Source organism: Sardina pilchardus, chromosome 15 (genome assembly GCF_963854185.1).
Source record: "Sardina pilchardus chromosome 15, fSarPil1.1, whole genome shotgun sequence".
Classification (NCBI taxonomy): domain Eukaryota; kingdom Metazoa; phylum Chordata; class Actinopteri; order Clupeiformes; family Clupeidae; genus Sardina; species Sardina pilchardus.
Window position 1 is genome coordinate 25,056,706 of NC_085008.1, and position 25,395 is coordinate 25,082,100.

General features: G+C 40.3%; 1 protein-coding gene across 1 annotated transcript in view; it reads left to right on the forward strand.

Moving 5' to 3' along the window:
- The window catches only part of LOC134101608 (desmoglein-2.1-like), a 25,106-nt gene extending 330 nt beyond the window's left edge, over window positions 1–24,776 (forward strand). Inside the window, exons 2-15 of the mRNA XM_062555314.1 lie at window positions 2,211–2,327; window positions 2,904–3,059; window positions 3,980–4,118; window positions 4,552–4,721; window positions 5,068–5,202; window positions 5,601–5,786; window positions 5,913–6,033; window positions 6,262–6,646; window positions 6,827–6,969; window positions 17,571–17,789; window positions 19,459–19,710; window positions 20,613–20,743; window positions 21,721–22,050; window positions 23,834–24,776. Coding sequence (XP_062411298.1) covers window positions 2,211–2,327; window positions 2,904–3,059; window positions 3,980–4,118; window positions 4,552–4,721; window positions 5,068–5,202; window positions 5,601–5,786; window positions 5,913–6,033; window positions 6,262–6,646; window positions 6,827–6,969; window positions 17,571–17,789; window positions 19,459–19,710; window positions 20,613–20,743; window positions 21,721–22,050; window positions 23,834–24,613 — 3,264 coding nt within the window. The 3' untranslated portion in view covers window positions 24,614–24,776. The remainder of the gene's footprint in view (window positions 1–2,210; window positions 2,328–2,903; window positions 3,060–3,979; window positions 4,119–4,551; window positions 4,722–5,067; window positions 5,203–5,600; window positions 5,787–5,912; window positions 6,034–6,261; window positions 6,647–6,826; window positions 6,970–17,570; window positions 17,790–19,458; window positions 19,711–20,612; window positions 20,744–21,720; window positions 22,051–23,833) is intronic.
- Window positions 24,777–25,395: the final 619 nt, after the last annotated feature.

Sequence of the window (25,395 nt, forward strand, 5' to 3'; positions counted from 1 at the left end):
AAATCTCCAAACCACTTGGCAATGGTCCACAATATAATTGCATTTCTCATTCATTTAATCAAATTGAATAGATCTTGTTGATCTAAACTGATTGTCGATTCTCAGTCTAATGTTTGTTCTCTGCAAAACATCTCAGCATAATTTCATTGTGAAAGTCATCACATGAAGGCTACAATAGTCTGTTCAATTGTCAATTAAGTACAGTAATTGACAGTCAGGTGAAACTAGAACTTGACTAACGAAGGAGGAGGTTTACACATCTCAGATGACCAAAAAAAGTAGGTTTAGTTACCTGACAGGTGCTGTTTATGATTGTAAATGATGCCAAACATGTATTTATACTGAATAGAGTTTGACCAGGACCAGTACAATCTCTGAACATGGAGGCATCTACAGTAGCTAAGTACTGTAAATGAACAAGGATGATAGTGGCTAGGACAGGGAGGATGAGGATAGCGACCAATGAAGAAGTGTTAGTTGTGAAACTCCAGCTTTGTTTACAACACTGTAGACTACATATTGTTTTCCTTGTTTTTTGTTCTTGTGTTTGTATTACGGTATATTATGCTGTGTACATTTAGTTTTTACTCTGATGTATGAAACTTTATACGTGTGAATAATACCGTTTTTCTCTGTTGCTTTGGTGCATTTCTCAAATCATCCTTGAGACTTGCAAAACAGTAAGTGCATTTCTCAAAACAATTTGTACAAACAGCAAAACACCAGGGATTACTATAATTACTATAGAACGAAATGCGGTCAAGGTGTGCGGTTATGCTGGAATAAACAACGGCATCGAATGTGATTCAGCCAATTATAATCAAGGACCGGAACTATGCGTTTTAACGCTTAAGTATACTCTGGAGGGATGTTCTGATGTAAACTATGGCTAAAGTTTTTGTAAATTGTAGGTTACACCTTGTGGGAGTTTGATTGCAAGAGACTGAACAAGATTAATATGTACTGTACACAAGAAAAAAGTAAAAATGTGACCATAGGACAATCTCCTTAGGGAAAATTCTCATATGACAACTTGTTCAACCATTTTGCATGTAAAGACATGCTACGAACTAACGTCTAAATGTTGTGGGGGGGGGGGGGGGGGGGCCATCCAGGTTATTTTAGCAAAAGCACCAAGAGTGTGGAGAACGTCCGGTATGTTTCAAGACATGAGCAAAAGCAATTGAGAAGGATCTTTGCAATTTTGTGCCACTTGACTCTTGCAATACAAGCTTTTGCAATTGAGCAAGTGAGTTGTGCTGAACTGTACACTGTTCTGCCAAATGATGCCAAAGTTTTGAGAATGTATTTCTGTTTCAAGAAATGAGCCAAACCTATGGAGAAAAGCTGTAAATCACAAAGAGGCAAGTATCGCACAGGCAGATATAGATAGATAGATACTTTATTGATCCCCAAGGGGAAATTCAAGAAATGCTAGCCTGTATGGCAGAGTACAAAGCTTTATTCATGATGCCAGACAGATTACAAATACACCTTGGTGAGACTAGCAACAAACGTTTTGGCTCCAGGGCCACATTCTTAAGCTCCAGGGGTCTAGGGCTCACCAAGATGTTTGTATATTTGCAATCTGTCTGGCATCTATGTCTGGCATTTCTGTTCCAAGATATGAGCCAAATCAATCGAGACAAAACTGTAATACTGTAGCTCATTTCTTACCACATAATGATAGATTGATAGATAATGATATTGTAAAGGTGAACAATGCCTTTTTTTTTTTTTTGCTTAATTTGCCAAAACTGATCAACTCTGGAGTCATTGGAATGGTAATTGACTTATTTCAGGTTGAATGATGGCTGTCTCGCTTCCCCCTAGTGCCTGTGAGCGGAAAAAACACGTTTGCAAGTTTGTGCCACCGGGCCAATTAGAAAGTTTCGCAGCCTCGCGATCATGCTCATGAAAAGACTTTTCTGGATAGACGCAAGCTGTATTTTGTTGTCTCTGAGAGGACAAAAACAAAATGCAGTTTGCATCCAACCAGGAAAGTGCAGTGTGATACACAGTATAGACAGGTGGTGCAGTATAAGACATACAGTACATGTATAGTGCAGTGTATACTATAGACAGTAGTATAGAGTTAAGAAAGTGGTATGGTTCACAATAATAGAAATATATACTCTATGTCTCAAATTATGCTGTGTTATGGGAAACTTTGACGCTGATGTAACCTAACATGGATTGTATTCTTAAAGGTCTGTGTGACGTCAGCGAAACCAAACAGCCACAGACGGCACAAGCGAGAATGGATCCTGCCACCCTCAAAACTGGTGGAGAATCTTGACTACACCAAACGAGAGTTCATTGCCAAGGTTTGTTTCATGTGACAGTCATGATCTGCGACCTTGCACTTGCAACACCAAACAGTCTGAACACTTCTGGGAAGGACTGGTGATTATATAATCTATCAACAGTTCCCAGGCCAATAAACATATTTTGTTTTTCAGCTTAATGCAAATATGAAATACAGGCTCAACAGGTTTCTGTATTCACTTTAAATTAAAAAAGATCCCGATTTGCTTTTGAAGAGATAAAACTTGTGGGCCTTCCCAACCAGCACTGAATTGAAAAAAAAGCAACCTGTAAACTCTGTTTTAAACACTGTTTTATCAGTCGGTATTCATTCAAATCTACAGTCCTTGAAAAAGTTCCTAACATTTAAGCTCATCATTGAATCAAATACACCTAGTGTTCCACCCAAGGGCAACAATAGCCCTAATTAACCTAGTTTTTATAGCTCTGTTCATGCCACACACACATACACAAACACACTCCACTGACATCTTGAGATATATGTGTTGTCCTTCATTTGACAAAAATGTAATTGATTATGACTAAGGCCTGCATCTTTAAATTCATACTGTTGTTTGTTTTGTTTGATTAATTAGATTCGCTCAGACCTTGACAAGGGTCAAAGAGTGAAATACAGCCTGACTGGACGAGGAGCAAGTGAGAGTCCTGTCAATCGTTTTATCATTGACCCTGACACTGGCTTTGTCCAGGTCACTGAAATTTTCGACAGAGAGGAAATCCATCAGTATAATGTGAGTCTCTCTCCAAGTCTCGAATACAACACTGTGTGAAACATGTCCAGGCAGCTGCACCTTCAAATGAGCTTGCTACTCCACACAGGGTGTTTTTGCTAGTACTGCAAATGTAATTCAGTACAATTTTAACAGCATTTTTAGGGGTTTAGATACCACTTTTGTACATGTCCCTCACCTGGGGTTTCAGTATTGATTGAAAGACCTCAAACAAGGTAATTCAATTGCAAAATTACATTATTTCAAATGAAAGTGCTTGACACTTTTACAATTACACAATTACTCTAGACTCTATTAAAATATTGTTTTCATTACTCATAATTTCTATGATTGTTTGTAATAAAAAAAAAATACACCTCTTCCTTACTTTTGAGTCCTTACAGCAACTGTGAACTAAATCCCATATTAAATTAGCAAGTAGAAATTAGCAAGTAGGCAAAAAGGACATGTTGTGGTAATGACAATTTGGTAGAAACTATGAAACCCATTGAGGACAAACACTGAAAATAAACATGTTCCGTATCAAAATCTTAACAACTATATGCAATTTTGCGTACATGTGAACGTGCTTTATGGATTATTGTGATAGTTAAAATGATTTTTTTTATGGGGGGTTGATTTTGTCATATGTAGGGGCATCAAAAGTGACCCTAGTTGCAGAAACACACAGCAATACTCTGCATGTGGTTACAGGTCCCCAGCCATTAACATTCACATTTTAGTACTCTACTGCCCCCTTGAGGCACAAATTGGAGTAATGTGAGATAAGAGGGACAGGTGTAAATGTGTGTGGACAGGTCAACCCTTCAAACTTAGATTGCAAAGGTTATCTGTATATATTTTTTTGTGTGAGTTTTACAGATGCAACATCATGCACCAACAATCATTAACAAAAATCCCTTCTTTGTTTCCTCAAACAGCTGACTGGAATTGCCACATTCCTTAATGGTACTCTGGCAGAAGACTCCATTGAACTTACTGTCTTTATCATTGATAAAAATGATAACCCTCCAACGTTCGAAATCCACATTGGCACTGTCAGAGAATGCAGCACAGTCGGTATGGAAACGGCCTGGTTTATTTGAAAACTAGAGACTCTTGATTATCTCCACTTATTTATGTAATTATGTAGAATCTGAGTTTTCTGGAATGCCGCATTATTCCCAATATGGCACCACTGTTAGCTGTAGTGGCTACTTTGACCAAACAAGGCATAGGTACATCACATCAGAATGGTAATGTCTTAACATCCAGTTGCTATTTTGAGTCAACATTTGAATATTTTGAATGAAAATTAAAATGTATAGCACCTTTACCAATTTTATGTTAAACCATTTTATGTTTACAGTTTATGTAAAAATGTAAATTTTTTGTTGTACTGTAGAATTAATTCTGTTCCTCTTCACAGAATGGTCCTTTTCTAACAATCAGTGTGCTAGCAGTCTCTGTTTCAAGATGCATCTTCTCATTTGACTCGATTGTGTTTCACCAGGGGCCATCATAATGAACGTGACCGCTCACGACGAAGACCAGAAAGGGACAGTTAATGCAAAGATCGCCTACAGCATCCTCAAGCAAGAGCCTGCAGGTTCTGGAATGCTGTTCTCCATCGACAGGGACACAGGACAGGTGTCTGTGAAAGAGCCAACTCTGGATCGGGAGGTGAGGCCGGCTCAGCCCTGGCCAAGGGTTTTCACAAACTGCAGGATGTGGCTTTGAAGTTGTCTCTGACTCACCCTGGCACTTTGGTGTACAGAGTGACTGTTGCTCATTAAGACTACCACAAGGTTTCTACACTGTCCCTGTCCCCAACCACAACAAACTTGATCACCCAGTTTCAAAATGATGATTGTCCAACCAATACAATTGTTAGAAAAGCAGCTTACTTCACCAACACAGAATCCCCATACCTCTTGCAACACAGAATCATCAGTCATTGTGGAGTTTATCATGCCGTTTAAAAAAAAAAAAAAAAAAGACATAGTGTTAACAACATTCTCTCCATTAGACCAGCGATTTCTATGAACTGACTGTCCAAGGAGTGGATCTGGATGGGGCTCCAAATGGGATTACTGCAACTGGCACAGTGCAGATTACTGTACTAGATATCAACGACAACGTCCCTACTCTTGAGAAGGAGGAGGTGTGGTAAAATAAGACTCTTTGGTCTGTAATAAAGATACTGTCTATAGACACTAAAGGGGGTGCTTGCATATCTCTGACGCTATTTAACTGGGTGCAGAGGTATTAGAAAATATAATGTTTGCATACAACAAACAGACTGTCACTGTTGCCAAAATCATCGACTTTTAACAGTTGATTATGACTGCTATGATGTTTGAATTTAACATTCTGTCAAATCTTAGTATACAGGTAGGAGATTGATGACAGAATTTATATCTGACCATTTTTACATTCATGGTGCCCCACATGCATTCAGAATTTAGGCATAGATAGCTGCAAAATGTCCTGACCAACACTTTATTATTATTATTTTGTGGGCAAATGCTTAAAGACAACCAATATCACCCCTTTCTCCAGTATGCTGGCAGTGTGGATGAAGAAGCTGTGAATGTGGTGGTGATGAGACTCAAAGCTCTCGATGTGGATTTGAAGGACAGTGATAACTGGCTGGCCGTTTTCAATATTGTTTCTGGAAATGAAGAAGGTCTCTTCACAATCCACACAGATCCCAAGACCAATGAAGGTATCCTGAAGCTGGTTAAGGTAGGTTTACAGTGGTTCTCTCCACATCTCTTTCAGTAGGCTTCAATAACTGCATGTTTATAATGATCAGATCCTTTTCACCTTATTCCCACCTTCTCAATTTGTCACCTTTAACTTTGTGTTAAGCCTGTGGACTATGAGAAGATCAAAAAACTGAACCTTGGGTTAGAGCTTGAGAATGTCGCTCCATTCATCAATGGCACAGCCTTGGCTCTTGGATTGGATTGGGCAGATGAAGATGCAGGAGGTGGAGGAGGTGGTGGAGGTGGGGGTGGAGGAGGTGGTGGAGGTGGGGGTGGAGGAGGTGGTGGAGGAGGGGGTGGAGGGGGTGGTGGAGGTGGAGGAGGAGGAGGAGGAGGAGGAGGAGGAGGTGGAGGAGGAGGAGGAGGTGGAGGGGGAGGTGCAGGAGGGGGAGGTGGAGGAGGTGGAGGAGGTGGGGGAGGGGGAGGAGGTGGAGGGGCAGGGGGAGGTGGAGGTGAGGGTGGAGGTGGAGCTGGCAATCCAAAAGATGTTTCCCCTGATGGTAAACCTGTTCAGCCTGGTACCAACCCTGGAGGGAAACCAGGGCCCAATCCATCCAAACCAGGGCCCAATCCATCCAAACCAGAGCCCAAGCCATCCAAACCAGGGCCCAAGCCATCCAAACCAGGGCCCAAGCCATCCAAACCAGGGAAAAAGCCGCCTGGTAAAAGTTATCCTATTTCAATTGCGGTCAACAACATGCCAGATGGACCTACTTTCAACCCGGAGGTAAAAGATGTGCCACTGTCAGAAAACCCAGAGGAGATTGAACTTCTCTCAGTCATAGCTGTGTACCCAGCTGTAGATGGTGATACTGGAGAAGACCTAGATAATGTCAAGTAAGTGTCACAATACTTCAGAGTCAGAAAAGCATCATCAGGCATTATAACGTCCCCAAAATAGTCAAGCTGGGATTTATACATTCCCAACTAAATCATTAAACAACTGAATCATTAAATAATTGTCACTTTCTTGATTTTACAATGTTCTTTTTCTGCGTCAATTGACTAAATGTATAGGTATGCTAAAGGATTCGACCCTGACAACTGGTTGACCATTGATGAAGACACCGCAGAGATCAGACTGAAAAAGATACCAGACCGAGAATCTTCATTCCTAAAGAATGGCACATACTATGCTGAGGTCCTCTGTGTAGCCCAAGGTGACTATGAGACCTCAGAACCCTCGCTCATGCTTTATCAGTTAATTTATTTACAATTACATTGATTCATTTAGCAGACACCTCTATCCAAAGCGACTTATGTCAATTACACCTAATTTCCATCAAGATTTCCATCAGAAATTCCCGGAAGACTGAAAGACCGGGATGCACGAAACTTGGTGTAGCCACATGGATAGCATGTCGCCATTGTTTTTCGTTTTGATCCGTTGCCCCGTTGACCACCTTTTTTTCGAATGTTGGTCTTAAAGTGGACATAGAATGGATGAATTATCCATTCTATGCTTCTGATGTTAAAAAAGTAGATATTCAACTTTGATTAAAAAAATCTACTCAATTGCAATTTTACAAGCCCAATTACAGTAAAACCATATATTTACGCTGGGTATTGAAATGGTCCGTTTGACTAAATGGCGCCCTCTTTGGCCACCATTATTGAACTAAATTAGTATGTGTAAATTATGTGTACATTTACAGTAGTGACTATACACCAACTGGCTTGTAGATGGCCATGTAGCACCGCATTATGTAATAACACCGCATTATGTAATAATGTAATAAATGTGCACGCCATTATGTAATAATTGCCGCATTTTGTAATATCTGCCGCATTATGTAATAAACTTCTTGAACGCAATATGTAATACATTTTGCTGCATTATGTAATAAGTTATTACATATTGCGGTTGTTACTACATAATGCGGGGGTTGCGTTTTTTTTTTTTTGCCAAATGTAACAATTGGTGCATTATGTAGTAACCAACCAAAATTGACATTTCCGTTGATTAAAAACAGCATGATAATGTGTATTTTACTCAAAAATGCTAAGTAAGAGGACAGTATGTCAACTATTGCTCAGCTTACATTGTAACAATCCACCTTTTAACTTTGGTTGTGCTCATTTAAACGCACAAGGGGTTCTTTTCAATTAATATTTGCAGTCATATTAGTCATGAGATCAAGTTTGGAGGTTAAGTGCTTCTGATAGTTAACCAATTTATTGTCAACTGGATGATGAATGACAGCAATTCTGTAGGCAAGATGGGTGTGCTATGCATTCTGTTTTCTGTTGTCAGATATTATTATATTATTGACTAAGTTAGAGCTATGACATAGCCAACCATAAGCTAAGCTAACACATATTATCATAAAAGGTTAAGGTTTTCTTTTGAAGGTCATTGAGGACACAGTATCTCAGTCTAAATCCTGCTTAGTTTGTAGTACAACAAAATAAAATTAATAATAATAAATATAGCCGCAAGCGGTGATGGCCGGCCAGGACATTTCGGAATCTATAAAAGAAATACGTACTTGTTGGTGGGCATGTGCATTAGCAACACACATGCCCACCAAATTTGGTTAATTTTCATCAATGTATGTGTCAACCACAACAGACAACAGGCTAGGTGGCGTTATAGAGTCCCTAAGCCACACCCTAGGCCAGAGCTCTGTCTCTGACTAAGGCTTAGTTCACACTGGCAGTCGAAATCCGATTTTTTTGCTTATCTGGATTGTATATAGCTTGAATTTTGGGTAGTCTGAACTGCACAAAACCGCATGAAATGTGATTTTTACAATGCTGATTCGCACCACATACGAAGGTGGTTTCAATATCACTTACTATCGGATATGACTCAATCTGAACAGTCGAACCACTTGAATAGGATTTCAACGTATCCCTTTCGTCATTTGCACTGCGACAAACAATTGCAAAGTAATTCTGAGTGACGGAAGTGATTACCGTAAAACTCCAAACAATAGCCCGGGCTTTTATTTTGCCAAATCGCCAAAATGCACCGGCGTGTATTTGAGACAGGCGTCTATATGAGACAGGCGTTTAATTTAGTGGTGTTAGTTGAGTGTAGGTTTATTGTAGGATTAGAAATAACTAGCCTACCCAATAGCATAAGCAGACAGAAAGCATGACAACAGGAGGTTACCACATTATAGTAGGGTAGGCTACTTTATTTTAACCTGACTTTCGCCAGATCCTGTAGTTCGCTGTCTGCTTCTGGTGGAGCATGGCGGAACTACAAGGGTCTGGCGAGAGTCAGGGTAACTTTATTTAGTCTATAATTCGAATGTGTTTCACAAATCAGATCATATTAGAACTAGCCTACTATAATAGGCTATGTCTTAAATTATTGGCAGCTTAAAATAACGAAACGATGTGACAGCGGGCTGAACAATTCAAGTTACCATCGAGCCTGTGAACTTGTTGCCCCTGATAATGCATCAACAATAAAGAATGAATGCTACCCTGTAAAACAACTGCAATCGTGTGATTAAAAATGATCCTATTAATCGCTATCACCGTGATCCTCAACTAGGCTACAAATTGATTTGCGAATTCCTCCTTCTCGTCACTCTCCTCCACTTGCCTGCCTTGCTTGCGCAGCTCCCGACCAGATGCGCAGGGCTCTCCCTCTTTGGAGACAGTTACAGCTCAGCCGTTACGCACCCTCTTTGGATCGACCGAGAAATATCTTGCCGCTGCTTCTCCCGAATTTTGTTAGGCAAATTTGACAACTGTCAGCTTTAATGTCATTTAAATCAAGTCTTTTTCTTTTCCGCCATGGTATTGAGAGAAACGCGGAGAAACGTGGAGAAACGAGAGAAAGTGAAACTAAACAAAGACAGTTCGTGATAGAATATGTTGTCTAGTGCGCAAATTTACCAAAATGGCATTAATTAAATAATGCAGTACATAGGCCAATGTCGAAAAAAGTTAAGAATTTGGAACTCTATAGCTGGCTTTCACCTCCGCAGTCATGCAATTATAAATTTAGTGTGCGCAATCTGTACCATCGATGATCACCACCACCAGACGATCTGACGGGTATAAGAAGAATAAATACAACTCGAAACTAAAAAAAACAGACCAGGCTTCTGTTGGAGACCGGCCTATAACCCCAAATCTGTAGTCACACCAGGCGTCTAAAAGAGACATGCGTCTATTTGGGACTCGGCTATTGTTTGAAGTTTTACGGTAATTGATTGATTCAGCGCGTGCGCCAGGCCATGAGAACAGTCAGTCAGAAAGATCAGATTCTGATCGGATATGCAAGACATCGGATTTCGACTGCCAGTGTGAACTAAGCCTAACTGCAGCAATAACACACAAGCCTACCTAATTGTCGTGAATTAATGTGTCAACCATAATAGACAATGTGCTAGGTGGTGCTATAGAGTCCCTAAGCCACACCCTAGGCCAGAGCTCTATCCCTGGCTAGCTGTAGCAATAACACACATGCCCACCAATTGTGGCTCATTTTCGTAAATGTATCAACCAAAACAGACAATGCGCTAGGTGGCGATATAGAGTCCCTAAGCCACACCCTAGGCCAGAGCTCTGTTTCTGACTAGCGGCAGCAATAACATAGCCTGACGAGCCAGACCCACATCAAGATGTAGGGTCTGGACACTCACCGTAGACAGGGCTCAATCGGAGGGGTGGGATAAACAGTTGTCTTTCAAATTCCCTCCCCGCAATAGGATAACGCTAAACGAATCATCTTCTTGTTTTCAAGTAGCAGGATGCGTAACCTTCCCTCTCCACGCAATAGGATAACGCTAAACGAATCATCTTCTTGTTTTCAAATAACAGGATGCGTTACCGTCGCAACTTCTGGTCGCATGTCAGTCACCATTATGTTAAGCCCACCCACCGATCTATACACGCTGTGATTGGACCGCTGGTGCTGGGGGTTCTCAGCTCCCTGGCTCAATGGATCGTGTCTAGACTGCCCCACCAGCCAAATTACATTTGCTGCCGCTAGGGGCGTCTAGATTTCTAGGCTAGCAATAACACACAAGCTCACCAAATTTGATTCATTTCGTGAATGTATATGTCAACCACAACAGGTAACACATTAGGTGGCGTTATAGAGTCCCTAAGCCACACCCTAGGCTAGAGCTCTGTCTCTGACTAGCGATAGCAATAACACATGTGCCCACCAAATTTGGTTCATTTCCGTGAATGTATGTGTCAACCACAACAGATAACGTGCTGATAGGTGGCGCTATAGAGTCCCTAAGCCACACCCTAGGCCAAAGCTCTGTCTCTGATTAGCGATAGCAATAACACACAAGTCCACCAAATTTGGTTCATTTTCGTGAATGTTTGTGTCAACCACAACAGATAACGTGCTGCTAGGTGGCGCTATAGAGTCCCGAAGCCACACCTTAGGCCAGAGCTCTGTCTCTGACTAGCAGAAGCAATTCCACATATAGCTGCCAGGTTACATCCAATTTAAAACCTTTTTTCTGCCTATAACACCAACTTCCTGTTTGTTAATAAGACGCCATAATTCTGAATTTCGCCATTTCAATATACTTCGAAAATTAAAAAATCTGGTCGCAATTCCTCTTGAGAAACTGCTCAAGATCATTTTAGAGCTTATATGACATGATTTCGATAAACCGTCTAGGAGAGTGTTTCAAAATATGTGCAAAAATCATAATCATAACTCAAATTCTTCTTCAAAGATTCACTATTAAGTTTAAATGTAAAATTGAATTTAATAGAACACACATATCCACCAAATCTGGGCCATTTCCATGAATGTATGTGTCTACCACAACAGACAACACGTTAGGTGGCGCTATAGAGTCCCTGAGCCACATCCTTGGCCAGAGCTCTGTCACTTAGTAGTGTTACCAATTCCACACATAGCTGCCAAATTTCAAAAGTTTCAGAGCATGCCAAGTTGGTGAAAAAAAGGCAAAACGTGGCCCGGAAGAAATTTAATCTGAGCAAAAACAATGAGGCCTTGCACCTACGGTGCAGCCGCTTCAGCGGCCGCACCTTGGTGCCCGGGCCCTAATAATTTACGTTTGAACATTGTCATACACTAGCAGGCCTTGCCTAGCCAGTAATAGACACCATGAATCCCAATCAGTACCTTGCAGGAGGAGCAATATCAAGTAGTGGCTTAGGCTAAGTGCCTGAACAGCATAAATCAAATGGAATTCTGATAGGCAGTTCCCTCTATATACTGACAGTTTGGCTATATGTGTGTGAAATGTGAGTCATGGCCTGTTTTACTGTAGGTAAAGAACATTGTTAAAATTCACTTATTATTCTGCAGTTCCATTGTGTGATCAGTGTGTTAGGCTGTATGTTGCAGCTGAATTGTTTTTCATTTAGTTGCTTAAATACTTAATTGCATCGTTAAATTAATACTTATTTGTAAGCATTAATTTTGAGTAAAATACACATTATTAAGCTGTTTTTATTCAATGAAAATGTCAATTTCGGTTGGTTATTACATAATGCACCAATTGTTACATTTGGCAAAAAAAAAAAAAACGCAACACCCGCATTATGTAGTAACAACCGCAATATGTAATAACTTATTACATAATGCAGCAAAATGTATTACATATTGCGTTCAAGAAGTTTATTACATAGTGCGGCAGATTATTACAGAATGCGGCAATTATTACATAATGGCGTGCACATTTATTACATTATTACATAATGCGGTGTTATTACATAATGCGGTGCTACAGGCCAGACACAGTTTTCTGTGAATATTTTGAGAATCATAGGGCCTAGGGGCCATGTCAACCCATCTCATAACCACTCATTTAAGAGTCATTGCACGAGAAAACCAGGCAAAACCAACAGGAGGTAGGAAGATGGGGGTCGGCCAAATCGGCTCATACTTTGTATATGTGATAAGTATGTGGAACTATGAACAGCCATATACTTAAAACCCTCGAACTCTTTTTTGTTGTGGAGTTCTGGGGCCCCTCTCAGAGAACCTCAAAAATCCAACAATTCATGGCTGAAAATGACTGAAATTGCCATTTCTACCCTGATTATCCTGATAAAGATATGAGCATGAGCTTTATGTTTCCATAGAACTTAGGTAGAATAGTTTTAAAGACCAAAAGGTGCACTAGGGGGTTATCTGCACCACTGAAAGCAGAATTTTCATCCCTCTAAAATTGGTCATTTTTAGGAGGCATTATCTCACATTCGCAGTGGCTTTGGTGGATGGTTTTAATGTTGCTGGACAGAGGAACATCTTCTGATTCAAAAACAATTGTCGTCTAATTGGGCCACACATAATGTGCGCCGTGCCAGGAGGGTCTTTACGGGTTTTTTTCGGGTGAATTGTTGGATTTTTGAGGGTCTCTGAGAGGGGTCCCAGAACTCCATAACAAAAAACAGCTGGAGGGTTTTAAGTATATGGCTGTTCATAGTTCTACATACTTATCACATATACAAAGTATATGTAGCCTACTCCCCATCTTCCCACCTCTGCCTGGTTTTCTCATGCAATGACTCTTAATTTATAGTGCCACCTAGTCATAAATGAAAAGCAAAAATGAGGCATTGTAATCAAGCGGGTAAAAGTTAGCAGCGGGTTTGATATTCGCTGGATATTCGTTTTTGAAAGACATTTTCTCATTCTGATTGCTGACATTTTCTCATTCTGATTGCTGTAGTAGTTGCCAATGGTAGTCTGCTACTTACTACAGGTAAAGTTTTGCTGATATCTGACATTATGGTGAAACAGTACACATTTAAAGTTTTATAATAGGCACCAAAAATTAGCAAAAATATATTTTCTCATTCTGATTGCTGTAGTAGTTGCCAATGGTAGTCTGCTACTTACTACAGGTGAGGTTTTGCTGATATCTGACATTATGGTGACACAATACGCATTTAAATGTTTAAAATAAGCACCAAAAATCAATACATATATATTTTCTCATTCTGATTGCTGTAGTCGTTGCCAATGGTAGTCTGCTACTTACTACAGGTGAGGTTTTACTGATACCTGCCATTGTGGTGAGACAGTACACATGTAAATGTTTAAAATATGCACCAAAAATCAAGAAATATAAAAAATGCACCAAAAATCTATGAATATATATTTTCTCATTCTGATTGCTGTAGTAGTTGCCAATGGTAGTCTGCTACTTACTACAGGTCAAGTTTTGCTGATATCTGACATTATGTTGAAACAGTACACATTTAAAGTTTTATAATAGGCACCAAAAATTTGCAAAAATATATTTTCTCATTCTGATTGCTGTAGTAGTTGCCATTGGTAGTCTGCTACTTACTACAGGTCAAGTTTTGATGATATCTGACATTATGGTGAAACAGTATGCATTTAAATGATGAAAATATTCATCATAAATCAACAAAAAGCTATTTTCCCCATTCTGATTGCTGTAGTAGTTGCCAGTGGTAGTCTGCTACTTACTACAGGTCAAGTTTTGCTGATATCTGACATTATGGTGAAACAGTGCGCATTTAAATGTTTAAAATATGCACCAAAATCAATAAATATATATTTTCTCATTCTGATTGCTGTAGTAGTTGCCAATGGTAGTCTGCTACTTACTACAGGTCAAGTTTTGCTGATATCTGACATTATGGTGAAACAGTACACATTTAAAGTTTTATAATAGGCACCAAAAATTTGCAAAAATATATTTTCTCATTCTGATTGCTGTAGTAGTTGCCATTGGTAGTCTGCTACTTACTACAGGTGAGGTTTTGCTGATACCTGCCATTGTGGTGACACAGTATGCATTTAAATGTTTAAAATATTCACCATAAATCAACAAAAAGCTCTTTTCTCATTCTGATTGCTGTAGTAGTTGCCAATGGCAGCCTGCTACTTACTACAGGTAAAGTTTTGCTGATATCTGACATTATGGTGAAACAGTACGCATTTAAATGTTTAAAATATGCACCAAAAATCAACAGAAAGCTATTTTCTCATTCTGATTGCTGTAGTGTGCTACTTACTACTACTATCAAAGAGTAATACGTGTGTACCAACACAGTTGCATGTAACAGCTGCACTGCTACACGTTTGTAACTCTTTGATGGTATAAACCTGTTAAGTGTACCAGTTAATAACGTTCACGCACATATGACATGTATGTTGTGTCTTTGATGTCTTGGAACATGTCTGCAATTACCCTACGTAGCACATGTATCAACTGTGTTGGTACACTCTTATTACTCCTTGATACAGTGGCATAAACCCGTAACAAGGTTGTAGCAGCACAGTTGTTACATGTACACTGAAGACAATAAGGCCTTGACTGGAGCTAAAAATGGTTTGTATATCAAATCTATCATCACCAGATTTACCCCATCCAGCAGGTCTCAGGTCAGCCCTTTGCCTCTGATGAAAAATGTAGACAAATTGGTAAAGTTTTGTAAAAGCACTCAGTATTACAATGTAACAACTATATGTAGGAACCCACAAATACTTAATGATAGAATTATAGTACCTGACAGTGTATTACACAGGTTGTACCACTGTACCTAATTAGGTAGGTACACTGTAACATTAAAATAAAGTGTTACCAAATGTTTAAGATATACACCAAAAATCAATGAATATATATTTTCTCATTCGAATTGCTGTAGTAGGTGCCAATGGTAGACTGCTATCCGTCTATGCATGAATTGTGAATTCTGCATCTTATTTATTATTATGGTATTCATATTTTTCATTTAAGTGTCACTGTTTATTATTTATTACTTTATTTATATCTTTATTTAGGTGTCTCTTGTTATTATAGATATCATCCTTCTTTAATATTCTGTAATAAAAAATGACTCGTTGACAATGCCATTAGTGTGTTTTTCAGAATTGTTCTTACCCTGTTTCATTGAAAGTCTCCCTAAGTAGAAGCCTACCATTGGCCACAGGCCAACTACAGCAAACAGACGATGAATATGCAATTTTGTTAAATAGCAGCCTACCACTGGCAACTACTACAGCAATCAGAATGAGAAAATATATTTTTGCAAATTTTTGGTGCCTATTATAAAACTTTAAATGTGTACTGTTTCACCATAATGTCAGATATCAGCAAAACTTTACCTGTAGTAAGTAGCAGACTACCATTGGCAACTACTAAAGCAATCAGAATGAGAAAATATATATTTATTGATTTTTGGTGCATATTTTAAACATTTAAATGCGTACTGTTTCACCATAATGTCAGATATCAGCAAAACGTGACCTGTAGTAAGTAGCAGACTACCACTGGCAACTACTACAGCGATCAGAATGGGAAAATAGCTTTTTGTTGATTTATGATGAATATTTTAATCATTTAAATGCATACTGTTTCACCATAATGTCAGATATCATCAAAACTTGACCTGTAATAAGTAGCAGACTACCAATGGCAACTACTACAGCAATCAGAATGAGAAAATATATTTGTGCAAATTTTTGGTGCCTATTATATAACTTTAAATGTGTACTGTTTCACCATAATGTCAGATATCAGCAAAACTTTACCTGTAGTAAGTAGCAGACTACCTTTGGCAACTACTACAGCAATCAGAATGAGAAAATATATATTTATTGATTTTTGGTGCATATTTTAAACATTTAAATGCATACTGTTTCACCATAATGTCAGATATCAGCAAAACGTGACCTGTAGTAAGTAGCAGACTACCATTGGCAACGACTACAGCAATCAGAATGAGAAAATATATATGTATTGAATTTTGGTGCTTATTTTAAAAATTTAAATGCGTATTGTGTCACCATAATGTCAGACATCAGCAAAACCTCACCTGTAGTAAGTAGCAGACTACCATTGGCAACTACTACAGCAATCAGAATGAGAAAATATATTTTTGCTAATTTTTGGTGCCTATTATAAAACTTTAAATGTGTACTGTTTCACCATAATGTCAGATATCAGCAAAACTTTACCTGTAGTAAGTAGCAGACTACCTTTGGCAACTACTACAGCAATCAGAATGAGAAAATATATATTTATTGATTTTTGGTGCATATTTTAAACATTTAAATGCGTACTGTTTCACCATAATGTCAGATATCAGCAAAACGTGACCTGTAGTAAGTAGCAGACTACCATTGGCAACGACTACAGCAATCAGAATGAGAAAATATATATGTATTGAATTTTGGTGCTTATTTTAAAAATTTAAATGCGTATTGTGTCACCATAATGTCAGATATCAGCAAAACCTCACCTGTAGTAGGTAGCAGACTACCATTGGCAACTACTACAGCAATCAGAATGAGAAAATGTCAGCAATCAGAATGAGAAAATGTCTTTCAAAAACGAATATCCAGCGAATATCAAACCCGCTGCTAACTTTTACCCGCTTTGTAATCACAGGTAGGTTTGGTTGACAGGTTCAAAACTGCACAAAATTTGAAGTGTAGGATCATTATGACACCTTCTGAATGTACTTATGGCAAGTTTTGTGTAATTTGATTCACATATATTTCACACGTGCATAAACACACACACACACACACACACACACACACACATACACATACAGTATAGACATACAGTAGACATGCACCTGCATGCACACACACATAAACACACACACCATTACCCACACACATACTCACAAGTGAACATACAGTATATACACACAGACACATAATGTGCAGGACTCTACGGTGGTCATATGTTGTACCGCTTTGTGGTACATCTAGTTTATTCACTGTCTGTGTAAAGTATGGTTAGGACAGTTTTATTTCCAGTTGGGTTTGTCAACTGATTTCGTGATTAACTCTTAATGTTTCACACAGATGGATCAGGAACTGCCACTGGAACCATTGCCATTAACGTACAGGATTCTAATGACCACTGCCCACAACTGACTAGCACATACCAGAACGTCTGCACAGATTCTAAAGTTGTGTACATGTCTGCCATCGATGAAGATTTCGGTCCCAACGGAGAACCGCTCCACTTCTCCATCATTTCAGAGGAGACCACAGGACCATGGGAGATAGAGAACCTCAATGGTGAGAGGCATTTAAAATCCTAAAAAGTTTCAAGCATATATTAAAGTGTACCTGCACCCTAAAATATGTTTTTTGAGCTGTTGATTGATTGAAATTACTCATAAGTGGTGAACTACACTATTACCAGGGTTAATATTGACAAAAATCGTGTTTCCCGAGAACATTTCGTATGATTTTGTATTGGAGATATAGCTATCCGCGCCCTCTACAGGTTGAAACATGCCATGGCATTTTGGTCCAAAATGCTATTGGAATCCTGACGTAGTCCTGCACTTCTCTGGAGACTCTACGTCACCGAGCCGTTACAAATTACGAATGAAACGCCCCAACACCTGCTGCCCTGATTAGCCTACCTGTGATAAACCATGTCTGCAGCACTCATTCCCAGATTGACACAAAATCACCATGGTTGATTGGCTGCAGCAGGGCTGCACTCCCTTCCAAATTTCAGAACGTCCTGCCCATTTTGAAAGCCTTTTTCAGAAATGTGAAGTGGGTGGAGTTATGGGGTGCAGTTACACTTTAATAAAGTATATCTGTGGTGACACTTTTCAGCAAATTAGGCTTATGTCATGAGGAATCATAGCAGGTCATGCAGAGGTTGTAGAGGCTACCAGAGGCAGGACAAAGTTATTGTTGGTCAGGCAAATAAGCTTTCATTTCTAATGTTGAAGCACTGAGTCAAGTATCAACACAAGAGAGACCAACCCTAAGCGATGTGACCAAGCCCACACAGTTTGAGGTTTCTCTTGATGGCACTTCTTCTGATGGCTCCCCCATTTGTTTGTGTTTATTGAATTTAAATGTTTTAGCAGACGGTTTTGTCCACAATAACGTTTAGTAGGCTACATTATATCTGAAACGAGGACCAAAGGAAACATGCCATAGAGGTAGCTCACCCTTACCTTCAGTATTTTCAGAGAAACTCCAAAGAAAGTTTAATTTCTGTTTGGGAGAACAGGCTGTTTGTATATAGTTTTGGGACATAGTGGGACAATGTGTACACTACAGTGTACTTGTTAATGCAGGAAGGGTATCGCGCCAATTACTCCAGGCCTTGCGGGTGTGTTGGTTCTAGGTACTGAAGATCAATGGAAGAAGAGAACTCGCACACCATTATTTACGGTTGTAGAAGATGAGTTGTTTAATCCATCCCAAAAAAAATAATAAAGTGAAAAAAGTGCTACGGAGTGAAAAGCAAACGTTTCATAGGTGCACTGATGAAGGTCTGAGGATCGAAACGTTTGCTTTTTACTCGGTAGCACTTTTTTCACTTTATTTTCTTTGGGATGGATTAAACCACTCATCTTCTACAACGGTAAATAATGGTGTGCGAGCTCTCTTCTTCCACTCATCTACAGTGTACTTATGAAATGGGCAGCTAGGGGTTGTCAGGAGATGATTGCTCAATGTGATCAAAAAAAATGTATGGGCTTGAATTCGCGTAAAATTGCTGATTGCACCTTTAAAACCTTTGCTAAGGCTTTCTTGCCTACCATCTTTGTCTAAGTGCTTGATCTATTTTAATTGTTATTGGTGCTGTATACTGTACATCAAATAAGTAAATAAGTTTGAACTGACTTGTAAACCTGCTTTCTTTGAGATGATTAACCTGAGATAAAAACGGTCGATATGTTGACATGTCTGTGTGTTCCATGGCATTTGGCAGGCACAGCAGTGGCTCTGCATCCAATGGAGCCCTTATGGCCAGGAGTCTACATGATCACGGTGGAGATAACTGATGCTCAAGGTTTGTCCTGCCCAGACAAGCAGGCACTGGAGCTGGAGGTCTGCACTTGCACAGATGGGTATGGCTGCAGTCTCAGAGGATATTTTGGTGCAGATGGCTCATCCTCCAGCTCTGTCATTTTTGGAGCATCAGCTATTGGTCTTCTGTTGGCAGGGCTGTCTGCCTTATTGGGTGAGTCAATACAAAGAACGTTAAGGCGGCGCAAGATACTTCATCAGAAGTCACTTCCGAGAATCTGGAAAAGACAAGGAAGGGAGGTCAAACTCCCCACAAAATCCCCAAAACACCACCACCCTGTTCAATTTGGTTCCCCGAAAGTGGCTCCTGAGGAAGTACAGTATCTTGCTCCGCCTTAAAAATCTTTGGTCAATGCACACACATGCTAGAGAGGGTGCATCATCTTATCTGTCTCTATACTGTATGTTCCCAATATGTTGGTGTGTTCCTGTGAAAGGATATTCCACCATTTATGGAATTAAGCTAATTTTCAACCTCCCCTCGAGCAAAACAATTGATATTTACCTTTTTCCCGTTCATCAAGCCGTTCTGTGAGTCTGGCAATGCAACTTTTAGCTTCAGCCTAGCATACATGTAGATCATTAAATTGGGTTAGTTAGACCATTACCATCTCGCCAGCTAGCCTCACTTTTAAAAGTGACTAAGATTTCTGGTAATCTGGTAAAAAATTTAAAACTTGTCTCTTCTGAACTTAGAAAGTGCAATAAGACAAGCTGAAATGAAACCTGGCCATTTTCTAGGCTGATTTCACATGGAACTACAGTACACTCTCATTCTGGCGTAATAGTCAAGGGACGTTGTAAACATACTACTGCGCCCATGGTACGTTTGCAACTTTGGTGGAATATCCCTTTAACACAAAACCACACAGAGTTATCAATGCACAGTGTGCCAGTCTCCTCTAAACCTCTAAACTCAAAATATCTTTGACACTCAAAACTTGATGGTTAGGCAAATTTTTGTAACTATTCAAACTATTTTTAAAATATATTTTTCCTCTCTGTTTCCATGTATGTGCGCTGTTGGGGTGTTGTGTGTGACTATTGTGTGTCTAGTGGTCCCCCTGCTGCTGCTGTTCTGCCAGTGTGGATCTGTAGCTGGCATGGCTGACCGGTTCATGGACTTGCCTTTTGATGCTAAGGAGTACTTGATCCCATACCACACTGAGGGCAAGGGTGAAGACAAGGTAATGCCAAAGATCCTTCATTACTATCAGATACTGCAACGCAATACGTTACTATGGGAGCAAAAAGGGACAGATTATGACATAATATTCCAAAATACCGTCAAGAAATCCAGAAAGCCATAATAACATTCCACAAGTCTCCCATTGACATTAATGCAGCGAGGGCTTAAGGCTCGTTCACACCAAGAATGATAACGATAACGATAACTATAAACAAATATCGCTCTCGTTAATATGAATGACAGCGTTCACACCTAAACTATAACGATAACGACATGAAGAACGATATCGTTGTTGATCACTTTCAGAGCGATTTTGAGAACGATAAAAATCTAACAGCCAATCAGAACGCATAATATTCTAGCCATCACATTCATTAACATGAGGAGAGACACTTCTTATCGTTGGCCAGTGTGGACGCTTTTATCGTTATCGTTATAGTTATAGTTATCGTTATCGTTCTTGGTGTGAACGAGACTTTACTCTGGTCTGCATAAAGGGGGATTCCCTCCCAACCCCCTTGCAATAATAGAACGCGGAAATGGCCGAACGTTTGGCCCTCTCGCTCCGCTTTAACCCTCTCTGGTAATGCATCTATGTACAGTATCCTAAAAGTTAGGTCCAGTTGAACGATTATTAATTTCTAGTCGGACAAGCTTCATTCCAAAAGTGGGAATACCCATACAAACCGCTTTGCGGTACATCTAGTTTTCTTCATTCTTCTTTATGATTAAAACAATCTGATTCTGATTCATTGGGCTGTTAGGCACTGTAGTTAATACTGTATATGGGTGCAGTTAATATATAGTAGTTTTTTTTAAATATATATATTATTATTATTTGTATAACATTGTCCTGTGGTTTATACACTATGCTGTGTATTATACGCTAATACACAGGAAATTACTGAGCATTTATTTCAAGGTCAAGAGTCAAGATTGCAAAATACAGTTTATTGGTTTTGTTTGTCCCTTTAGGGGGTTCCTACCCACCTGCTGCCGGTGACTTTAATAGAAGCAGCACCTGTGGCCCTCTTTTCTGCAGCGGAGCAACAAACCACTCAAATGTCAAGAACCTACAGCAAAACCACGCAGAGGAACTGTTTGGATTCGAGCCAACCTGTGGAGATGGACATGAGGAGCATGACAGAATATGCACCCATGGGCCAGGCTTACACACTCAGTACTCACCAGAGAGGCTCAACATACCGTTCCCTCACCCGGCAGGAGAGCAGTCTGTCAGGCTTGGTAGACATCTATGGAGATATGGCTTTACCTGATGATTTTCTGATGGACTACTTCGCCCAGGTGAGAGGCAGAGAATGACAGTGTCAGGTGGTTGACACAGTCCATGTATAAGGCCTAAGAATCAGAGGGGTATGAGTGACATTTCAACAACTTTATAAGAGTGCTAAAACAACACCAAATGGCTCAGTGTGCTCAGTGTTAAAGGGATAGTTTGGGTTTTAAGACACGAAGTTATATGGGTTCCCCGTCAGCAACGTTGTGCATCAGCACTGACCTACCCCTCACAGCGTCCTGTGAGCCGAGATCCAGCCGGTTTTTGATGGTGAAGAAAGTAGTCCGGCAAGTTTCTGGGGTAAAAGTAAAGTGTTTTTCTTCTCAAAACCATATGCGTTCAAAAGAGTGATATATTTGCACCACAAAAACGTTGTCCAGGAAAAATTCAAACCTCGTTATCACTTACTTATTTTTCGCGATTCCTATCACTGCGCGCTACTGACAGCTGGACAACGTTTTTGTGGTGCAAATATATCACTCTGTTGAACGCATATGGTTTTGAGAAGAAAAACACTTTACTTTCGTGACCCCAGAAACCTGCTGAAGAAAATAGTCCGGCATCAAAAACGATCAAAAACCGGCTGGATCTCGGCTCACAGGACGCTGTCGGGGGGTAAGTCAGTGCTGATGCACAACGTTGCTGACAGGGAACCCATATAACTGTCTTAAAACCCGAACTATCCCTTTAAGTTCTTTTCACAAATGTGACCATTCAAAGCGAAATCAGTCGTTTTGCGCACAACGTTATTTTGAGAAAATCAACAATAACAAACTTCCGGGTTAAAATGTTGAATTTCACGTTTTCGCATAATTCGACTGTATACAGTCAACAGTTTCATATCGTGAACGCATTTCACGAAAAAACATACGTTTTGACTGTTAAACCCGGCGAAGATTTAACACATTTGCTGTCATTCCCATTGTGCACGCGCCGCTTAAAAAGGTGATTTCTCCTCTTCTGGCATTTCATGACAGGAGAACCATGTCAACTTTGGATGCGGTTATCTTAGCGATAGTTTGTGTAATACCCTCGATATACATATCGTTGGAAAGCTTAGTTTATGGCCGTTCACGTGAGCACAATAACTTAATTTAATACATTTTACCGAAACGACTGGTTCCGCTTTACAGGGTCACAAATAACTCTTAAGTTACTTTGTCCTTTTGACAGTATCAGAACTGATCATATCATTACGCCCTTCTGGTTCTCACCCCTTGTTATGCATGTAGGTAGTACTTCTGTATATACTGTATATGTAGATAGTATGCAAGTAGTACTTACTGCTGCACTAACACTGCATGTCCGAGTGGAACAGTGCCTTGACTGTTCTCTTTCTGTAAGTCACTTTGGATAAAAGTATCAGGTAAATTCAGAAATAAAGGTAAATGTAAATGAAGGTGACAGAAAATTAGATAAAAGACCCAGAAGAAGCCTATGAGATCCATACCTGTGTGCCTGCCTGTTCTTGGAGGTTTGTTGCCTCTCAAACCAAAGCACACCCCCAAAAGCGTCCAAAAGCGACCAAGGCAACTCAGACTAACTCAGTTAATCTTTACCATTACCACCGTTGGTGACAATTTCCTCTAGACAGCTGCTTGACCTTTCTTCATCTTCGCTCTTTACACAAGACCTACTTGATCTTCTTTAATGTTCAATAGTTACACTAATACTGATAGGACAGTCAGTATGCCACTCAGCAAATGCAGCTGGATTGGAAAAAAATCCAGTACATTCTTATGTAAATGAACATGACAAATGTATCTCTGTGTCTGTGTGTGTGTGTTACAGAAGTCAGCATGCACAGCTGTGCAGGTTTCTCAGAAGGACATGTTGCTGGATTATGGCTACGAGGGACAGGGATCTCCTGCTGGCTCTGTGGGCTGCTGCAGTCTCCTGGGGTCTGATGATGACCTTCAGTTCCTGGATGACCTGGGGTCACAGTTCTCCACCCTGGCCCAGATCTGCAAGCCACCAAAACTGATTCTGGAACAAAGCAAGACGTCACTGCAAGCAATAACAGAGCGAGAAAGTTCTTTGTCTGTCAGCACTGTGATGGTTTCCGAGGCTGTTCATCCTCCACCATCTCCTCCTCCTTCTCCTCCTCCTCCTCCTGTCCACACTGAGATCTGCAGGACCATCAGCAGCTCCTCTACTCTTCCCAGGATTCAACTGTGCGAAGCCGTTGCCATGCCGACCGAGACTGTGCTGGTGCAGCAGCAGCCCCTGTACTACGTGGTGGAGCCGCAGCAGGTCCAGAGCACAGTGCTGCTGGCTGAGAGGCCCCAAGTGGGTCTGGGTCAGGGAATGATCCTGGTCAACGGGAGCCAGGCGGCCACAGAGGGGGTGCTGATGCAGGGGGGAGGCCTGGTGCAGGGGGCCCAGGGGCTGGTGATGGCCCCAGGTGGTCAGGGTTTGGTGTTGCAGCAGGGTGGGCACGTTCAGGGTGGTCAGGGTTTGGTGTTGCAGCAGGGTGAGCACCTTCAAAGTGGTCAAGGTTTTGTGTTACAGCAGGGTGGCTATGTTCAGGGTACTCAGGGTTTGGTGTGGCAGCATGGTGGCCTTATTTAGGGCGGTCAGAATTTGGTGTTGCAGCAGGGTGGGCACATTCAGAGCAGTCAGGGTTTGGTGGTCAGGAAGTCAGAAAGGTCACATTCAGGGGTGCAGGAGTTGATCGTCCAGGGCTTCAGTTCTGCAGTAAATGAGAGTTTTGGAGGCTCAGGGGTTCTTGATATCTCGTGGGGGGGGGGGGGGGGGTCTCCAGGCCTGTTTCTGGTGGGATTGGTCCATCAAGGACATGGAAATGCAAGGCAGGAAGGGGAAATCCGACAAGAGGTACTAATTAGGTACAGTGGTACAATCTGTGTAACAACATGTACAGTACTAGCATGTACTAGAATTGTACTTGCTTTATGTATTTTGAGTACCTAGTTGTTACATTGTAATACTGAGAGTTCAAAACTTTGCCAAGAATTTGCCTACATGTAGTGTACCAGTTATGTACATTAAATCTGATTTGATACATTGCACATGTTTTATCTGGTGTATTTGATTTTATAGCTTGTTAACTTGTTGAGTGTAAGTTCAAGTTTGTTCTTTATACAAGGTTAAGTTTACTTTGTTATGGTATATTGACTTATCTGGGTTTTACTTAGGGCTGTGGGAACATATGGTTGTGGTAACATAGGGCTGTGGGAACATAGGGCCTAATTTTTCACAATTTTCAGTAAATAAAAATCTTAGAAATGTGGGAACAGAGGGCTGACCCCATTGAGTGCACACATTGAGATGCTAGAGGTGTATCAACTCGTCCTAAGGGAATAATGTAGTTTAATATGAAAAAACGGTGGAGT